This window comes from Pelmatolapia mariae, linkage group LG14 (genome assembly GCF_036321145.2).
Source record: "Pelmatolapia mariae isolate MD_Pm_ZW linkage group LG14, Pm_UMD_F_2, whole genome shotgun sequence".
Taxonomy (NCBI): Eukaryota; Metazoa; Chordata; class Actinopteri; order Cichliformes; family Cichlidae; genus Pelmatolapia; species Pelmatolapia mariae.
The window spans coordinates 21,756,202-21,771,306 of record NC_086239.1 but is presented as its reverse complement, the minus strand read 5'-3'; the positions used below and the strand labels follow the sequence as shown (position 1 = coordinate 21,771,306).

The window sequence follows — 15,105 nt, the reverse complement described above, 5'->3', positions numbered from 1 at the left end:
CCTGCCCTGAACGCAGAGCTGGGCTATACAAACAGTCCAGACTGTAGTGCAGACTCTGTGAGATCAGTATTAATTAATAGCTAAAGACATTGTGTTTTGTGTGGAAATATCGGAAGGGTAATGCGATCTGGATTCCTATAATTATAGGCTCCCGTGTCAGGTGTTTATTAAATGTTCAATAAGAGGCGGTTAAGATGTCAGGAAATGAATCAGGCGAATTTGTAAGTCAAGTGAGGCAGGCGTTAATAAATCTCTCCCCATTTTTTCCAAACACTTTGGCTTTGGTTAGCCTGTGAGCTGCCTGCATGTTTTCATACATGATGTCCAACTTTGGCCAATGATATAAAGAAGAAGAAGGGGGGAAAGCAGCATTTGTATTTAGTGGAGAGCAAGCTTTTCAGAAATGGTGTTACACTGTGTCATTAACCTATGTTACATTTTTTTTTCTATTACAATTATTTCCCATCGCAGTTACTTACAGCAACCTTAATGTTGCGCATGTAACAAAGTGCGACACCTGCTATTTGTTTAAGGCATTAGGACTGAGACTAAGTAGCCTAATATTTATCATCTGTAGCATTAAGGCTGTTGCTAGCTGCACGCACAAACAAACCGCGCGAGTATAATTACATTAAAAATCCATCTTTGTTTTATGTAATCATCAGGCCATTTGGGGTTGGCTCATGGGTCCGGGGGGACTTAATTTCCTGCAAGAATAACAGAGTCGTTTCAAATCTAAATGAGTAGCCTAAAAAAAGAATATAACTGTGTCCATTTGAAGTGCCTAAATGCGGCAGAACTCGAGTCACTGAGTCTTCTTCTTCTTTTCTTTAAATCTTTATCTGCCCGTTTTAGCTTGTACTGGAAATTACCAGTCCTTTTCCACAAACCCTCCATAACCAAACTATGAATAATGCATCGGATTGGCATGCACGCAGCGGCAGACACCGATGTTCCTGCTAAACGGGCCTGTCACAACCGTGACGTATCAAAAGACCACAGCCACAGGAATGAATTAATAAAGAGCTGTTGCTTTTCATGTTTTACTGGCAATAATAATAATAATAATAATAATAATAATAATAGCCAATTGTTTTGTAAAAAAAAAATGTCGACTCGTTTAAGAAACGTTTGTTAATTTATTATATGACCGAAAAACACTTTTGTTTAGGTGGATCCACGTTTCACATGTGATGGGGGGAAAAAAAGTTAAACAATCTCGTGATTTTTTTAAACTTTTTTTTTTTGGTTTGCTTGTTTTTACTTTTGTAGAAACCCGTGCCTCAGGTGAGTTCACTTTCACTGTTTATAAAAACATCAAAATTACATACAGAAAGCACATGATTTTTTAATACACGGAAATAAAGTAAAATACAAAATGAACAAACCCCACCCCCTCCCACACACAAGGCATTCTTGAAGCCACTAAATAATAAAATAATGCATGTGTCTGGTTTATAAACATATTTTACACGTGCCCGTACCGTTTTGAATACAGTCTTCGTGTTGCTGTAATTTCTCTGTTTGTTCACTGCCAAAAAGATGGCATTCATGGCAATACGCCCTCCTTTAAAGCGCTGGAGGAGGGGGGCTGGGAGGGAGGCACAGATCGCCTTGTGAATATGGACAGCAGATCGGGTTATCCTAACAGAAAGTTCAGCATAGCCTACACATGTTTTACAATCTCACATTTCTGGTGTGTCGCCCGTTTCACCTTTACCAGAGGAGGTCCAAACAAGGTCAGATGGGCCAGACATTCAAGTGAGAGTTGCCCTTTGTCGAGGAGGTGGTGGGGGGGAGAGATAGAGAAAGGGAGGGGAGAGAGATGGCTCACGTCACGTCATCCGTGAAGACATACTCATGCACAACACTGCCGAGGCATTTCCAAATTGGACAGGAAACAGAGGAGGGAAAAACACTTCGATTATTGTCTCTCTCTTTTTTGTTTGTTTGTTTGTTGTTTGCAAAGAATTCCCGCTCTGTCCTTACACAGAGAAATTGGTTTGGAAATATAACGAGGCCAGCCTCTATATAGGTTCAAACTAAAATAATAATAATAATAATAATAATAACATAACAATAATAATAAAACAGATCAACATAACTGCAGAATGGTTCGCCTTGTTTGACAAAGTATTAACCGACCCAGCTGCATCCTCCTCCTCCTGCTCCTCGAGGTGTCCCGCCGGCCTCCCCAGCCGTGTGGCTGCAGAGAGAAGGCGGTGGGTATAGCCTTGCTATCCACCCCATCCGCCAATTTTTTTTTTATTTTTTTAAATCTTTTTTCTTTGTTTGTTTGTTTGTTTGTCTGTCTGTTTGTTTTGTTTTTGTTTTTTGGCGTCAAAAACCACGTCTGGGTAGGCTATAACGTCACAGTCTCCTTTTATTTTTCTCATAAATAGCCTATATTTAATAGTCATGTTCGTTGTCCTTCGTTTTAAAAACATAAATAACGTCCACGGATATTTTTTTTTCTCACTTTGTCCTTGGATTATTTTTTTCCCGCACACTTTATAAGCGTTAAAGTTCAGTGTCTCTCAGTCGCAAGTTCCGTAGTGCGTCCGCGCCTCGTGTCCTGTAACGTCTCTCTGGGGGGAGGTGAGGTGAGGGAAGTGGAGTGGAGTGAAAGGGGGGAGAGGGAGGGGGGGTCACAGTCCCAACGCGGCCGTGTGCTTTTTGGCCTTCAGTCTTAGGTCGGCGATGCTGGAGTTTTTGCTGGTGTTCTTGGCGGCGGCGGCAGCGGCCACGACGGAGGCGGCGGAGGCTGACTCTGCCGCGAGCGTTGCCAGGGGGAGGCCGAACGGCGGCGCGGGGAACATCATGTAGGGCGCGTGCGCCGCCAGGTGAGAGTGCAGGTGGTGTTGCGCGTGCGCCACGGCGCTGTCCAGCTGTAGCTGCGCCTGCACCTGAAAGGAGAAGGGCGGCACGTTGCAATGACTATCCTACAGGACGGGACGCACGGATGGGGAGAGAAGGGGGAGAACATGCGTTAACTTTGTCTGTAGGCTCATTTTCACTGGTGTGACTGCAGATTTAGTTTCGATTAGGCTGCTTTAAAAAAAAAAGAAGAAAGAAAGAAAATGTATGGCTGCTCAGTGCAACAGTGAGCAATAATCACTGGCCGTGTCGTTTAGCTCCTGGGGTTTTAGTGGCTACACTGCAACTCTTGTGAGTCAAAGATCACATTTGTGTTTTTATTTTGCTGGACATCGACTGCATGAAATGCAATCTAAAGCCAAACTTATGTGACCTTTGGGAAATAAAGTTAACCAGCGGTGCTCAAACTAAAGACTAGACTTCACCGACATGACAGAAGATATAAACTCAATAACTTAACGGCTTTATCCAGATTCTCTGCATCGTGCTATATATACAGGTGTTCAAATTAGTAGCCTAAATCAAATATCAGGGATTTCCCTTCACTTATTTAAATGTTAAAATGTTTTAGTACTACTACTGGTAATTTAGGCCTGCTGGGCCTGTTAATATGTTTGTGTGCTGTGGTTTAATGGTTAAGAAAAAAAAGACAAATAGCTGGTTTAAAAAAATAATAATAATAAATTTGTAAAAAAATAAAAGGAATTTTCCAATTAGGCTGTACAGACTCCTCTGTGTTGGCACAGTGTTTTTGTCAGTGTGGTAATAAGAGTTTAGTTACCCCCTACATTGGATCTGGAGTCTCTGCATAGCACTTGGGCAGAGCCTGTGCCAAGACAGCAGTCGGGGGATTGGTCTGGTTTTAAGACTAGACGCTTCAAAGTAACTTGCCTGTTGGAATGGCATCCGTAAAGCCCCCACGTTGACATATGGCGCTACACGACAAGCTTCAAACTGATTCGCTGCTCCAATCAGGACTCCTGCGAAAACACAGATGATAGCCTAATTGTGAGAAGAATATTCAACGACACAAAGAGTAAAACCGCAGGGCTGAATAACGAGCAGTAAAAGCTGATTGTCTGGAGTAAACTTGCAATAACGTCCAAGATAGACACTCACTTAAAAAATATATAAACAAAAAGAAAACGCGATGCTTCTGATGGCGTAATTAACTGGAAATTAAGCCACTAACTAAATAGTAACATAAAGGCTGGCTCGCGTTCGAGTGTGCAGTTGCTTTGCAGTTGAATAAAAGAAAAGTGGAATAGACATAAACATATAGTCGTTTGTGTTGTGTGGGATAAAAGTGTACCTTTATGTAATTGGTTCTCCTGCTTTCTGCATTTGGCTCTTCTGTTCTGGAACCAAACCTGTGGGGACAGAAATTAATTAGAGACCCACTGATTGGCAGCTGCTTGCGAGGCCATGTGTAATTCCTCTCAAAGTGACAACAACCGCAGAAAAACAATATCCCCGAGGAGTAGTGAAATATTAATGGCACTGCTTAACCCCAGATTTTAATTATTACGTTTAGTCTACAACAAGAGAGAGACAGTTTGGGCGGAAGCAGAGAGAAGGGAAACAGTGGAGTCAAAAAAAGAAAAAAAAAGAAAGAAAAAAAATGGAAAGTGTAAATCTACTAAAGGGAGATATTAAAATCATATCAGAAATGAAACGCTCTTGTTGGAAATATGCAGGACTATTGGACTATAATAAATAACCTTGTCAGCGCTGGTTTCATCTTTCTATAGATTAGTGTCCCTGAAGAGTTGAATGGTCTCTCGGATATCGAATAGCAGCAATGCTATTATGGTTTTGGACATCAGAGCAAAGCGATCTGAGAGCATCTCCCTCTTTCTCTTTCCGCCTCCCTCTCATTAAATGACCACTGAAATTAATTACCCTTATCTGCAGAAAAATCCATGTCAGAGAATCGCTTAAATGCCTCGCAGTTTTGTCTAATCACCGCCATAACACGCACTCACACACAGACACACACAAAAAAACCTCGCTTCAAAGACAGCTCACTTCTCTTTTTCCTCCTGTTGAAATCGACAAGCGTCAATTTCAGAGAAACGCCTTGGAACACAGATTAAACGATTTATTACTATGATAATCTGCTTTGAATCTCTCAGACAAAGCACGGGCTGAATTAGCCCACGATGCAACGCGTCGGCGTGCAGTCCCCCTTTCACGTCAGCAGGCCTATATACACGCACGGCGAAAGCTTGATTGAAATATCATATTGATTTGGCTGTCAGCTGGCTTCATTTATTGATCACAGTTAGATGTCAATCGGAAGTCCTTTTGTGCACGCTTCAGGTATAATTTATTAGCACGATAAAAGCAGGAAAATGCACTGCAGTTATTGATTGAGGCGCAATTTAAAAAATAAAAAAATACATCAAAATAAATGTGTGGTCTGTGCATGCAACTGGTAAAAATTTATAATGCCCCAGCAGAGATAAAAGAGAGAGAGAGAACGAGACAGATAGAGAGTGAGGGTGAGCTGTTCTTGATTTGGGTAAAAAATAATACATAATTTATGCAAATCCCCCGAGCTGTGCCCCTTGTTCGGGACACAATACGCCTTATTGGTGAGATTCCAGTTGAGGCCGGTATAGAGCCCTGCAAAAAGCTGGCTTTAACTTTTTTTCGGGGGGTGTGGTGGGTTGAGTTTGAGATGGGGGATTTTTTTTTTTTTTTTTTTTTTAATGGAGGTACCCGTTTTGTTATGCCCCCCACCCCAATCCACAAGACCGCCATGTTCGTTGTGGAGACAAATACTGTGTCCTCCACGAAATCGTGCCATACGAGTGTGAAATAAGATGCTGTAAGGTTTTTGATAAAAACAGATGACAACAAAAAAAATAACAACAAAAACAACAACTGTGTTCAATATGCCCCCCGCCCCTCCCGCGCCTTGCACAAGACCTGTCTGAGCCCCCACCAACCAACCACCCACCCCACAGACTCGGCGAAGCCCTTACTGGGTTTCTGCGCAGATGGCCTGTCCCCGTGAAAAACTACAGCAGCGCTGACAAACAGGGCCATGGTAACATATACACCCAGAAACCGAAGACAAATATTTGGAGGTTTTATTTGTTTCCGCCCGTTTGGACAATAAAGATTCAAAACGTGGTCTCGTGACACGAGCAGCTCCTAATTGAGACAATGAACACATTAAATAATCCAAACGTGTTGAGAGGGGGAAAAAACCCTAATCACAGAGAATAATTGGGAGAGGAAGTTGCATGCTGTTGGTGAACTCTGCCTTCCTTTCTTAAGATCTTAAGATCTCATTTAACTTATTACATCTTCCAAAACACTTTTGGGGATCCACTCAACCGTCTCACAAACACAGCATTACATCAATAAATGCAGCATTAATACAAGTCAGTCGGGCCACACTTATCGTATTGCATTAAAAGAAAACAACAACCCTCAATCAAACAAAATATTATCACCCTCACACCGTTTACATGCGGGATACCAAGCAAAACAAAAATCAAGGAAGAGTGTAAAATCCTTCCTGAAAAATGAAAGACCCGTGGAAGTTTTTCCCGTTTATTATTATTATTATTATTATTATTATTATTATTATTACAGCAAACATCATCTTACACTTCCATAATGCCGATAGTGGTAATTATAATTGTCATTATAATGAATTTTTAATTATGTTTTAGATCTTAATTTCATGCTTAGACTCAAAATATGGTCACTTTTTCTATTACAGATGTTGTCTTATTTTTTTTCCTCTATTATTATTATTATTATTATTATTAGAGTCTCGTTTAACTGACTGTCCCTACCTGTACTCGGGCCTCCGACAGTCCCAGTCGCTGGCTAAGCTCCTCCCGCATGAAGGCGTCCGGGTAGTGGGTTTCGTCGAAGAGCCGCTCCAGCTCATTGAGCTGCTCTAATGTGAAGTTAGTCCGACTTCTCCTCTGTTTGATTTTAGTTTGTGTCTCGTCTTCAATGGGCTTCGAGTCCTCTTTTCTCTCTTTTACATCCGTGGTGCCTGTTGTGAGGACGAGAAAAGAGGGAGACGTCAACATCATGTGGTTGTACTGTGACCTCCAGCCTGCTTATTACTGGACTGCATATTTCTGAGGTGCTTAAAAGTGTTATTTTTTTTTCTTTCTTTCTTTTTTCAGTGTGCAAAAAGGCTTCACTGTCATGTTTAGGCTAGCGCATAATTCAGATTATAAACAGGTAAAAACACAAGCCACCCACCTGGGTATGCAAACGGAGATTAAAGGGCACCTAACACACACAAAAATCAGCTAGGAATTTAAATAAAGCAATTAAATAAAAGCTTACAACCGCCAAAGAAAGAGAGAAAGAAAGACGTGCCCTCAAATATCACAGAGCTATCAGACCTCGGATGTTTTGTAGAGCTACATAAAGCTCTTTAATTATTAACTGCTTATAAATATGCAACGCTGTGCCCGCTGTTGGATGTCTGATACACGCTTGTCGCAGTTCCGCTTTTAACCACGCTGCCCATGACGAACAGATGTCTTTTTTTCGCAAGCACCCAGCTCTAAGATATCTTGTCCAGTATGTTGTCACATTTTGTCCAGGTTTCAGAAAACACTGTGGGGAAGGCTTGCACGGGACACACGAGCATCTGCTCCACTTTCATTAAAACGTCAAGCAAAATTTTCTCTGAAAATCATAATCAAATGTAAATATTTCTATTTGGTTCAGCCTTTAGTGTTGGAAGTACGATTTTTACATCACCGGTTTGTTTACCTGCTAATGTGTTGGTTATGCAATCATAAATATATACATAAAAACACTAAATTTTTGAGGATAGCGGTGATAAATAATTCTCCCTTCTGGTGTAAGCCTGTGTTATATTGGTGTGCGGGATCACACGTTAGTGACAGCAGAAATGACAGGACTCGTACTGAATCGCTCGAGTCCACCGATTTGAACGCCAGGTGTGTTTTTACGCCTTCTTTGAGTTCAAACGTTCCCCCTATAGGCCTCACAATATAGCAAGTACAGATGCCCGAGGTCATTGACAATCAATGCTCCTTAAATAAATCTGATCACTCTCAAGTAGGTTAACCTGCAGCGTTACTGAAGACAAATCGAGGGCCACAATCCACATAATTACTTGTATGATATATATATATACATAAAAAGCACGATATCGCAAGTGCACTAATATTATAGAAATATGGATAGTTTTCCACATGCGGGCCTTACTGTTTGTCACACGTGGGCCTTTTCCTGGTGTTCTGTATTTTTTAAATTGAAACTTTTTTAATGCATAATAAAGAGATAATAAGCTATATTTTAATTAGCATTACAGTCTGAGGAGTAGCTCTTTTCTTTCTTTCTTTCTTTTTTTAATAAGGCAAACAGCTACAGTTACCAAAAACAATCGATAGCCTGCACTTCCAGAAAGCACCAGTTAATAATTTCTCTTCTTACCTCGCTAACTGACTGTCACTAAATCGAGAATCGCCCCACCGGGCTGCTAAAAATCTGCAATATATCCGTGTGGATGACAGTCATGAGCTCAACTCTTTTTCGCAAATAAACATGTGGCTGCACGCTCGCTTGTCTTCTCAGGGCTCGATCACTCCTCTCTCTCTCTCTGTCTTTCTCTCCTCTAAGTCCTCTAGACATTCCTGCTCGTAAAGACTGTGTACAGAACACCGTGAAGTCCTACCGTCAATGAGTTTGGGGCTCCCGGCGTCCCTGATTCTTTCCGGGCCGAGCATGTCAGTTTCCCTGCCCGGCGAGAGCGCAACGTTCCGGTTAACGGCGGCCGGCTCCTCTCGGCTCCCCGGCTCCGCAGATAAAGACTCCCTGCTCCCTGCTCGCGTCGACCCGGTCTCCAACACCTCCCTGTAGGTTATCACTTCCTTCTTCTCCTTCACTTTCTGATCGAAAGACTTAGACACGAAAGCGGTGAGCTCTTCCATCACTCCTTCCTCTCCTCTTTAAAAAAATCACACACACCACACACACACTCACACACTCTCCCTTTGCTCCACGACAGCTTAAGACATCAGTGGTGCGGCTCTTTTTAAAGTCGACCCCTTGAAAATGATACAAGGTGATGCAGCCAAACTCTGGACAAAAGGTAAAAAATATATGAAGATATATCTTCTCAGCCAATTCCTCCTCCTTTGGTAGCGGAGTTGGGAACCTGCTGGTGATCCTCTATTGAAGTCACAGTATTTATACTTTGCGGCGCCTTGCCCCCTTGATCCGTGCAAATTACCTCCCCTCAGGATGCCGGGATGAGCCCCCCCCCCACGCCCCCCACCTCCTACCCCTTCACTGATACTGGAGCGAGAGAGAGAGAGAGAAGCGGAGTAAAAACATTAAGCAGCACCACCGCTATTGGCCATTAATCCGAGATTGACAAGAAGGACTAATTAATTTAATTAAGCGCTCATTCGCTGCTATTGTCCTGAGTTAGTTTTTTAAACACCCGGGAGATGGTCACGGATCTCTCGCTCTCTCTCTCTCTCCCCTCTCTCTCGCTCACTCTCTCTCTTTCTGCAGGGGTGTGGCTTAAAAAAAATCAGAAAATGACAAGAGAGAGGGAAGCACATGGATGAGGAGTCCTTCCTCGCTATATCTCTGTGATCTGCGGAGGGGGAAAAATAATAACAAAAAAGACGCAACGCTGACACGGAGAGAGAAAGCGGTGAAAGCTGGGACCAGCTGGGATGCCGAGAGGTGCAGCACCAACTTATACACGGAGCTTCAAATCAAGTTCAAGTGAACACATTTAGCTTTAACCCACAGTTGTACATAGTTCGCTTCAGGCCTGCTCTATTTATTTATTTTATTTTATTGTGCTTTTAATTTGAAAGTGGATTTTCACGGTTTAAAAATAATAATAAAATTGGATAAAAAATATTGTATGGTAAAGTATTATTATTATTATTATTATTATTATTATTATTATTATCGGATGTTTTTTTGGACAACTTAATCAATATTTTTTTAGACCATCCCGTTTGTGTCTCTGATCACTAATTGTTGTGTTTTGCAACGTCATCATTAGACACGCCACATCGCTTCATATTAATCCTCAGTGGGGTTTTTAAGTCATTAGGATGTTTAAGCAGCTAAACGTTTAATTATAGTGCCTCTTGCGATGCGTTGCCATTGGGCTCACTAATTAACGCTTTCAACTCGTTTTTTTCTCCCCCTCCAGCTGAAACGATTATTTGCAAAAAATAAAAAAATAAACAATGGTTCACTTGCGTGTTCAGGTATAGCGAGTGCAGCGAAGAGATGGCAATTAAGCCAGAAGAGGAGGGGACGTGTAGCCAGAGAAGAAACAGGATACAGCCGGATTTAAAAAAAAAAAAAGTCGAAATGAATTTGATGTAAAATTAAGCACGTTTATTGATAATCTATAAAAAGCCTCATTTCCACACAAGGCCTCTTTACAGTTCTCCTGATTAAATATTAATGAAGTTTCAGCTTAAACCTTAGGCATTAATTACTATTATTTCTACTGCATCAGAAAGCGGGAGGATTCCTCCTGTAGCGTTGAGTTGCCTCCTGTGTCTATTTGCACTGAAACTGCCCCATTTAATGCTCTCTTATCTGCCATTCCTGTGCACATTAGCAATGTATCAGTCAATATAATGTTGTCCTTTCTTCTGTTTTTAAATGTCAGGAAGCAGTTATTCACTTAATGTTGTTTGGATCCTCTGCCTGGCCTTGTTTGTGAAAAAGATTAATATCTGAGAAGATGATCTCATGCAAATAATCACTGACACACATCCACTCGTTTATTTGGGCGCATTGTGAGTGAGTATTTTGTCAGATTAAAACGAAATATAAGTAGCTCGTGCTCTTGGCATACATACACTTGCAATACATTTGTAGTCATCATTTTTCATCGACTGGATGCTATTTTAAAAACTGCACAGAAAATACACCATAAAAAGAGAAAAAATACAAATGAAGCTTACTGTATATGTTAGTCCCTCATTAAAATACTACATTCAATTAATCTCCATTTAGAAATGCTCGTTTTTAAAGAGCTTTTACCATCCCTCAAATCGTCATAATAGTCATGCTATTATGGAAATGTAATTGTCTAACTTTATCTCGTTTAATTAAGGCGATTCAAGCGACTTTGTTTATGTAGTAGTGTTATACAAAAATACTTTAAAACTGTTTAACACAATACCTAACGTTGCAGCAACAACAACAACGACGACAAACTATGTACGCCGAATTATTAAATAAGTGTTCGTTTTAGGTAAATGAAACATAATAGAGGCAAAATCCGTAAAGCTGTGGTTAAAAAAAAAGGGTCCTTCGATCGATTGCTCTGTGTTTGATTCTAGTTCCTTGATCGATGCTTTCCGGTTTGACAAGCAGAGTCTCCCGAACAGTGCATGGCTGTTGTTGAGAGGCAGTGCCATTTAAAGGTGAGAAGCGGGACTCTCCTTTTAATTTTTATTGGGATACACTTATTTTTAATATAAGACATACTAGTAGATGTGATACGTTTACTGTTGCACATCCGGGACCTTTATTTAGAACAAGAACCGCGGTCCCAAGCTGGTTAAGTTAGCACCGTTAGCTTACTAGCTAGCCTCTGCACAAAAACAAACATTTATTAGCTGCTTGCGGCAACGGTACTTTACCTTTTAGCTGTCGGTGGTGATTTAATAAGTTAAATACTACTGTATGTAGGTGGTTGTGTTTTAATAGTCGTTAAATGGGCTTATGGTACAGTGGTCAGAGTAGTAAAAACGTTGTGTTTTATACACGTGAAGAAGTAAATAATTAGGTCGGTTCCCACTGATATTCCAGCAAACCGTCTCTAAGGGTTGTCTGACAGATGTCAAAAGGAGCAACCCCACTCTTGTGTATGTTTTGCCAGCTGACTGACCGCCAGCATGGGTAAGCGCTCGTCCGACAGTGATGATGACAGCCGAAGCAGGAGAAGGAAGAAACAGCGTCGCCGCTCTTCTTCCTCTTCTTCTTCTTCGTCCTCTTCCTCTGGCAGCAGAGTGAGAAGTAGCCGCAGTCGGAGGTCCAGTCGCCGCCGGAGTCGCTCTCGCTCCAGAGACAGGAGGTTAGGCTTCATCATGAAATTTTCCTTCTTACATGTGTGCAGAGTGCGGCTCTCTGTTCGGCTGGAGTGTGTTTAACCAACGACTGTTTTGCATTGAAAGCTTCTGAAAGGTTAAAAGCCAGATGCATTCAGAAATTGAGCATTTCATTGGAGGGGCTGATGACAAGACCCAAGTTTCACAGTTCCAGTGTTGATATATACAGGGTGTCTCATTAAAATGTGACACATTTTAAACTCAAGTATTTTGGTTTGTACAAAATATATTTATTGCATAACTAAAATTCAGGATTCTCAGTTTAGAAGATTTAATTCCCCCCCCTTTCAGTCTAAACAGATCTCGGTATAGGGAAGTAGTCCACTGTGGTTAGATCCGGTGATCTGGATGGCCAATGGATATCAATGAATATCAAACTGAAGTGTCCAGGGAATTGTTTTTGAAGGGTTGCCATTGTCAGTCATGCTGTGTGACATACACAATTTCTGTTGGAGTCCATAACATTATGAGGGTCCACTATCTGCAAAAATGTAATGAGATGCCTATTAAAGTATAATATCCAAATGAACTCTGGTTACGCTGCTACCCCCGTGACTCAGCCCTGGATGAGTGGAAGGCGATTAATGCTTGGCATGTACATTACAATACACAGCATTTCAAATGCACACAAATGACCATGCACTTGTAAACTAGTAATAAAACGTGTCCAATCACACCCTGTATTTTGGCCAATATATTTGAATATAAGGTGTAAACCTATACTGTTCTAGAGTTTTTGAAAAGCGGAATGTATTCTACAGACTTCACATGAAGGAGCTGCTGGTTGTTTTGTTATGACTAACTCTGCAACACGTGCTGTAGACTGGCTGCATTCAACCCTAGTATATCTTTTTCCTGGATTAAAGTTGTATGTATTGTCTATGGGACAACAATTGCATTGATGCTGACGTGTCTATGAGGGATCACTTTTGGCCACTATCACCAGCTGATATGCTGCTTGGGTTCCACTTGGATTTTAGTGGTATTATGCTTCCCAGCAGCCAGTCTTTTCTTGCAAAACTCGATAAAGCAGAGGCTAAAAAACCTGATGTATACTTCTTGTATATTTCTTGTGCTCTGTAGTTAAGTTACCACATTCTTCTGTATACATATATTATCTGTATAGCTTGGATAGCTTTAAAAAAACAAAACATAAACATTTTATGCAGATTTTTTTTTTCCACTCACATATTTTGACTTATTGTAGTTGGAAAAGAGCAGGTTTTCATAACTGTGACTCTTTTGTATTCAAGCATTTCAGTAAAACATGAACGTATGACAGCCACTGGACATACATGGTACCGGCACCCTGAAACAGGAGCAGCTAAACTAATTATATATATTTTCATGAATTATATTGTTTATATCTTTGGTTGTCATCCCATCAAAATGTGTCTGGAATCATGAGAATTTCAGGAATTTGCATTTCAGACAGCCAAGTAGAGGAATGTATTTGCATGCCAGCTGATACACGAAAAAATGGTGGACATTATTTTGTTTTGACTTCAAAATGTTCTCTAGTTTTTGTGGCAAAATGAAGAACGTCATGATATCGGATTATATCTTATTCAGACTTTTTCTCAACAGACAGAAGCTTAGGTAATGAAGCTAGATAGAAGAGCTGATTAAGAGATGTTTGTCTGGCCAGCATGCTAGCTTTCTAAACGTTTCACATTAAATGTTCTGATTTTAAAAGTACAGATGTTTAGCATAGGCTTTTTACAACATAGCTCATTTAAGAGTATACAGTACCTATTTTCTAGTAAATGAGTTATGAAGTGCCTAGGTTGGAAAATTATGTCTTCGGTAATGATTCCGTGTGGACAGCGAAGGGCCTTCATATGTCTTCCATTAAATGCCAGAATTAGGACACTTTAAAAGGACCAAGAAATAAAATTTAACAACGAAATTTTGAATCAGTGTGCACTGGTAATAATTTGTCCAGGAAAGGATGTCAGTAAGAATTTAAACAAGCACTTTTGCGTCTGTAAAAATAGGTTTAGAAGGCAAACAGCATTGCAGAGAGGTTAGTTTCTTATTCTTCAATAGAAATCTAGGATAGATGTTTGTTTTTGGTGGGCTTATTTCATGTCTACCCTCCCCTTGATAATATGAAGGCTTAAATATAAAAGGTTATGACATAACATCAGTTTTATCATTTTATTCTGATCTTCGGAAAGCAAAACACTTCAGTGTTTAGCTGTTGCTGAGGAATGAGGAGGTTCAGTAATAATCAACCTTCTTTGCAAGTAGCTACTGACTGGACCTGACCTCCATCCATCCAACCGTCTATCCACAGCTGCCACTGGGTGTATGCGGCTGTTCAGACAAGGCCAGTTGATGGTAATTATTTATGAGGCTTGGTCAAGGTCCATTACTGCTGATGGGAAGTCATTGGCTGCCTGCACAGGGGGGGGTTGGGTGGGCAGTGTAAACCCTGGGACCACAGTCCTTCATCTATTAACTGCTTGTGTGTTTTGAACAATTGACTAAGACCTTCTGTATTTCTGTCTCTCTCTGTGTGTGTGTTGGATCTACTTGCTTTAAATAGGCTCATGAAAGCGACCACACGTTTTGTAGCACTGTCAACCTGAGTAATGTAAAGTGACCTTACATGAGGTAAAACAGAAGAGGGCTTATGTTCTGGCTGGGTGACATCATAACCACATAATTAACATGTATATGTAAGGAAAGCAATTGTATCCCTGGCCGTGGTTAAGTTACAATACGGGAGTGAGATGGAAAAGTGTGTGTGAATAAACGCAAAATGAAGTCCAAGTTGTGAGGTGTTATTTGTGTTCACGTTAAAGACTTCTGTGATGGCCATTGCTTCCCTCTTGCATGTGTTCTACCCATTATGTTTTATTATGTACACACAGGCTTTTGTGAAAATGTGTGAGCTTACCCCTCCTTCCAAATAATCCCATCTCACTACTGTGTGCTTCTTCTGTGCAGTGTGTGAAGTGGTTGTGCAGGGGCTGTGGAAGTTATTTCATAAGGCCCCGCTCTTGGGATCCAGCCTTTAGAATACTAATAGATCTTTGCTGGGTTTCTCTAAGTGGTACAAATCTGGTTTGATAGTTCAGCCTCTGTGTTATTTGTATTGCTT

General features: G+C 40.9%; 2 protein-coding genes across 3 annotated transcripts in view; one reads left to right on the top strand and one right to left on the bottom strand.

The window, feature by feature from the left end:
- Window positions 1-1,130: 1,130 nt before the first annotated feature.
- Window positions 1,131-9,044, bottom strand: shox2 (shox homeobox 2). 2 transcript variants are annotated; one of them, XM_063494047.1, is made up of 5 exons: window positions 8,570-9,044; window positions 6,693-6,901; window positions 4,190-4,247; window positions 3,769-3,857; window positions 1,131-2,942 (listed from the first exon to the last, which is right to left on the bottom strand). In XM_063494047.1, the coding sequence occupies exons 1-5, from the start codon at window positions 8,823-8,825 to the stop codon at window positions 2,649-2,651; spliced, it is 906 nt and encodes a 301-aa protein (XP_063350117.1). In that variant the 5' UTR covers window positions 8,826-9,044; the 3' UTR covers window positions 1,131-2,648. The 2 variants fall into 2 exon arrangements, with proteins under 2 accessions (XP_063350117.1, XP_063350118.1); XM_063494048.1 differs by having other exon boundaries at window positions 1,131-2,906.
- Window positions 9,045-11,238: 2,194 nt separating this feature from the next.
- Window positions 11,239-15,105, top strand: part of rsrc1 (arginine/serine-rich coiled-coil 1) — a 121,020-nt gene continuing 117,153 nt past the window's right edge. Inside the window, exons 1-2 of the mRNA XM_063493407.1 lie at window positions 11,239-11,309; window positions 11,768-11,962. Of these exons, the coding sequence (XP_063349477.1) occupies window positions 11,784-11,962 (179 nt within the window). The 5' untranslated portion in view covers window positions 11,239-11,309; window positions 11,768-11,783. The remainder of the gene's footprint in view (window positions 11,310-11,767; window positions 11,963-15,105) is intronic.

Bases quoted from the DNA above. Each gene is read 5' to 3' on its own strand.
- shox2 (XM_063494047.1), bottom strand. From the start codon at position 8,825: ATGGAAGAGCTCACCGCTTTCGTGTCTAAGTCTTTCGATCAGAAAGTG. The intron at 3,858-4,189 runs GTACACTTTTAT...GTGTTTTCGCAG, and splicing joins GGAGAACCAATTACATAAAG to GAGTCCTGATTGGAGCAGCG. The intron at 2,943-3,768 runs GCAAGTTACTTT...CCCGTCCTGTAG, and splicing joins TACGGATGCCATTCCAACAG to GATAGTCATTGCAACGTGCC.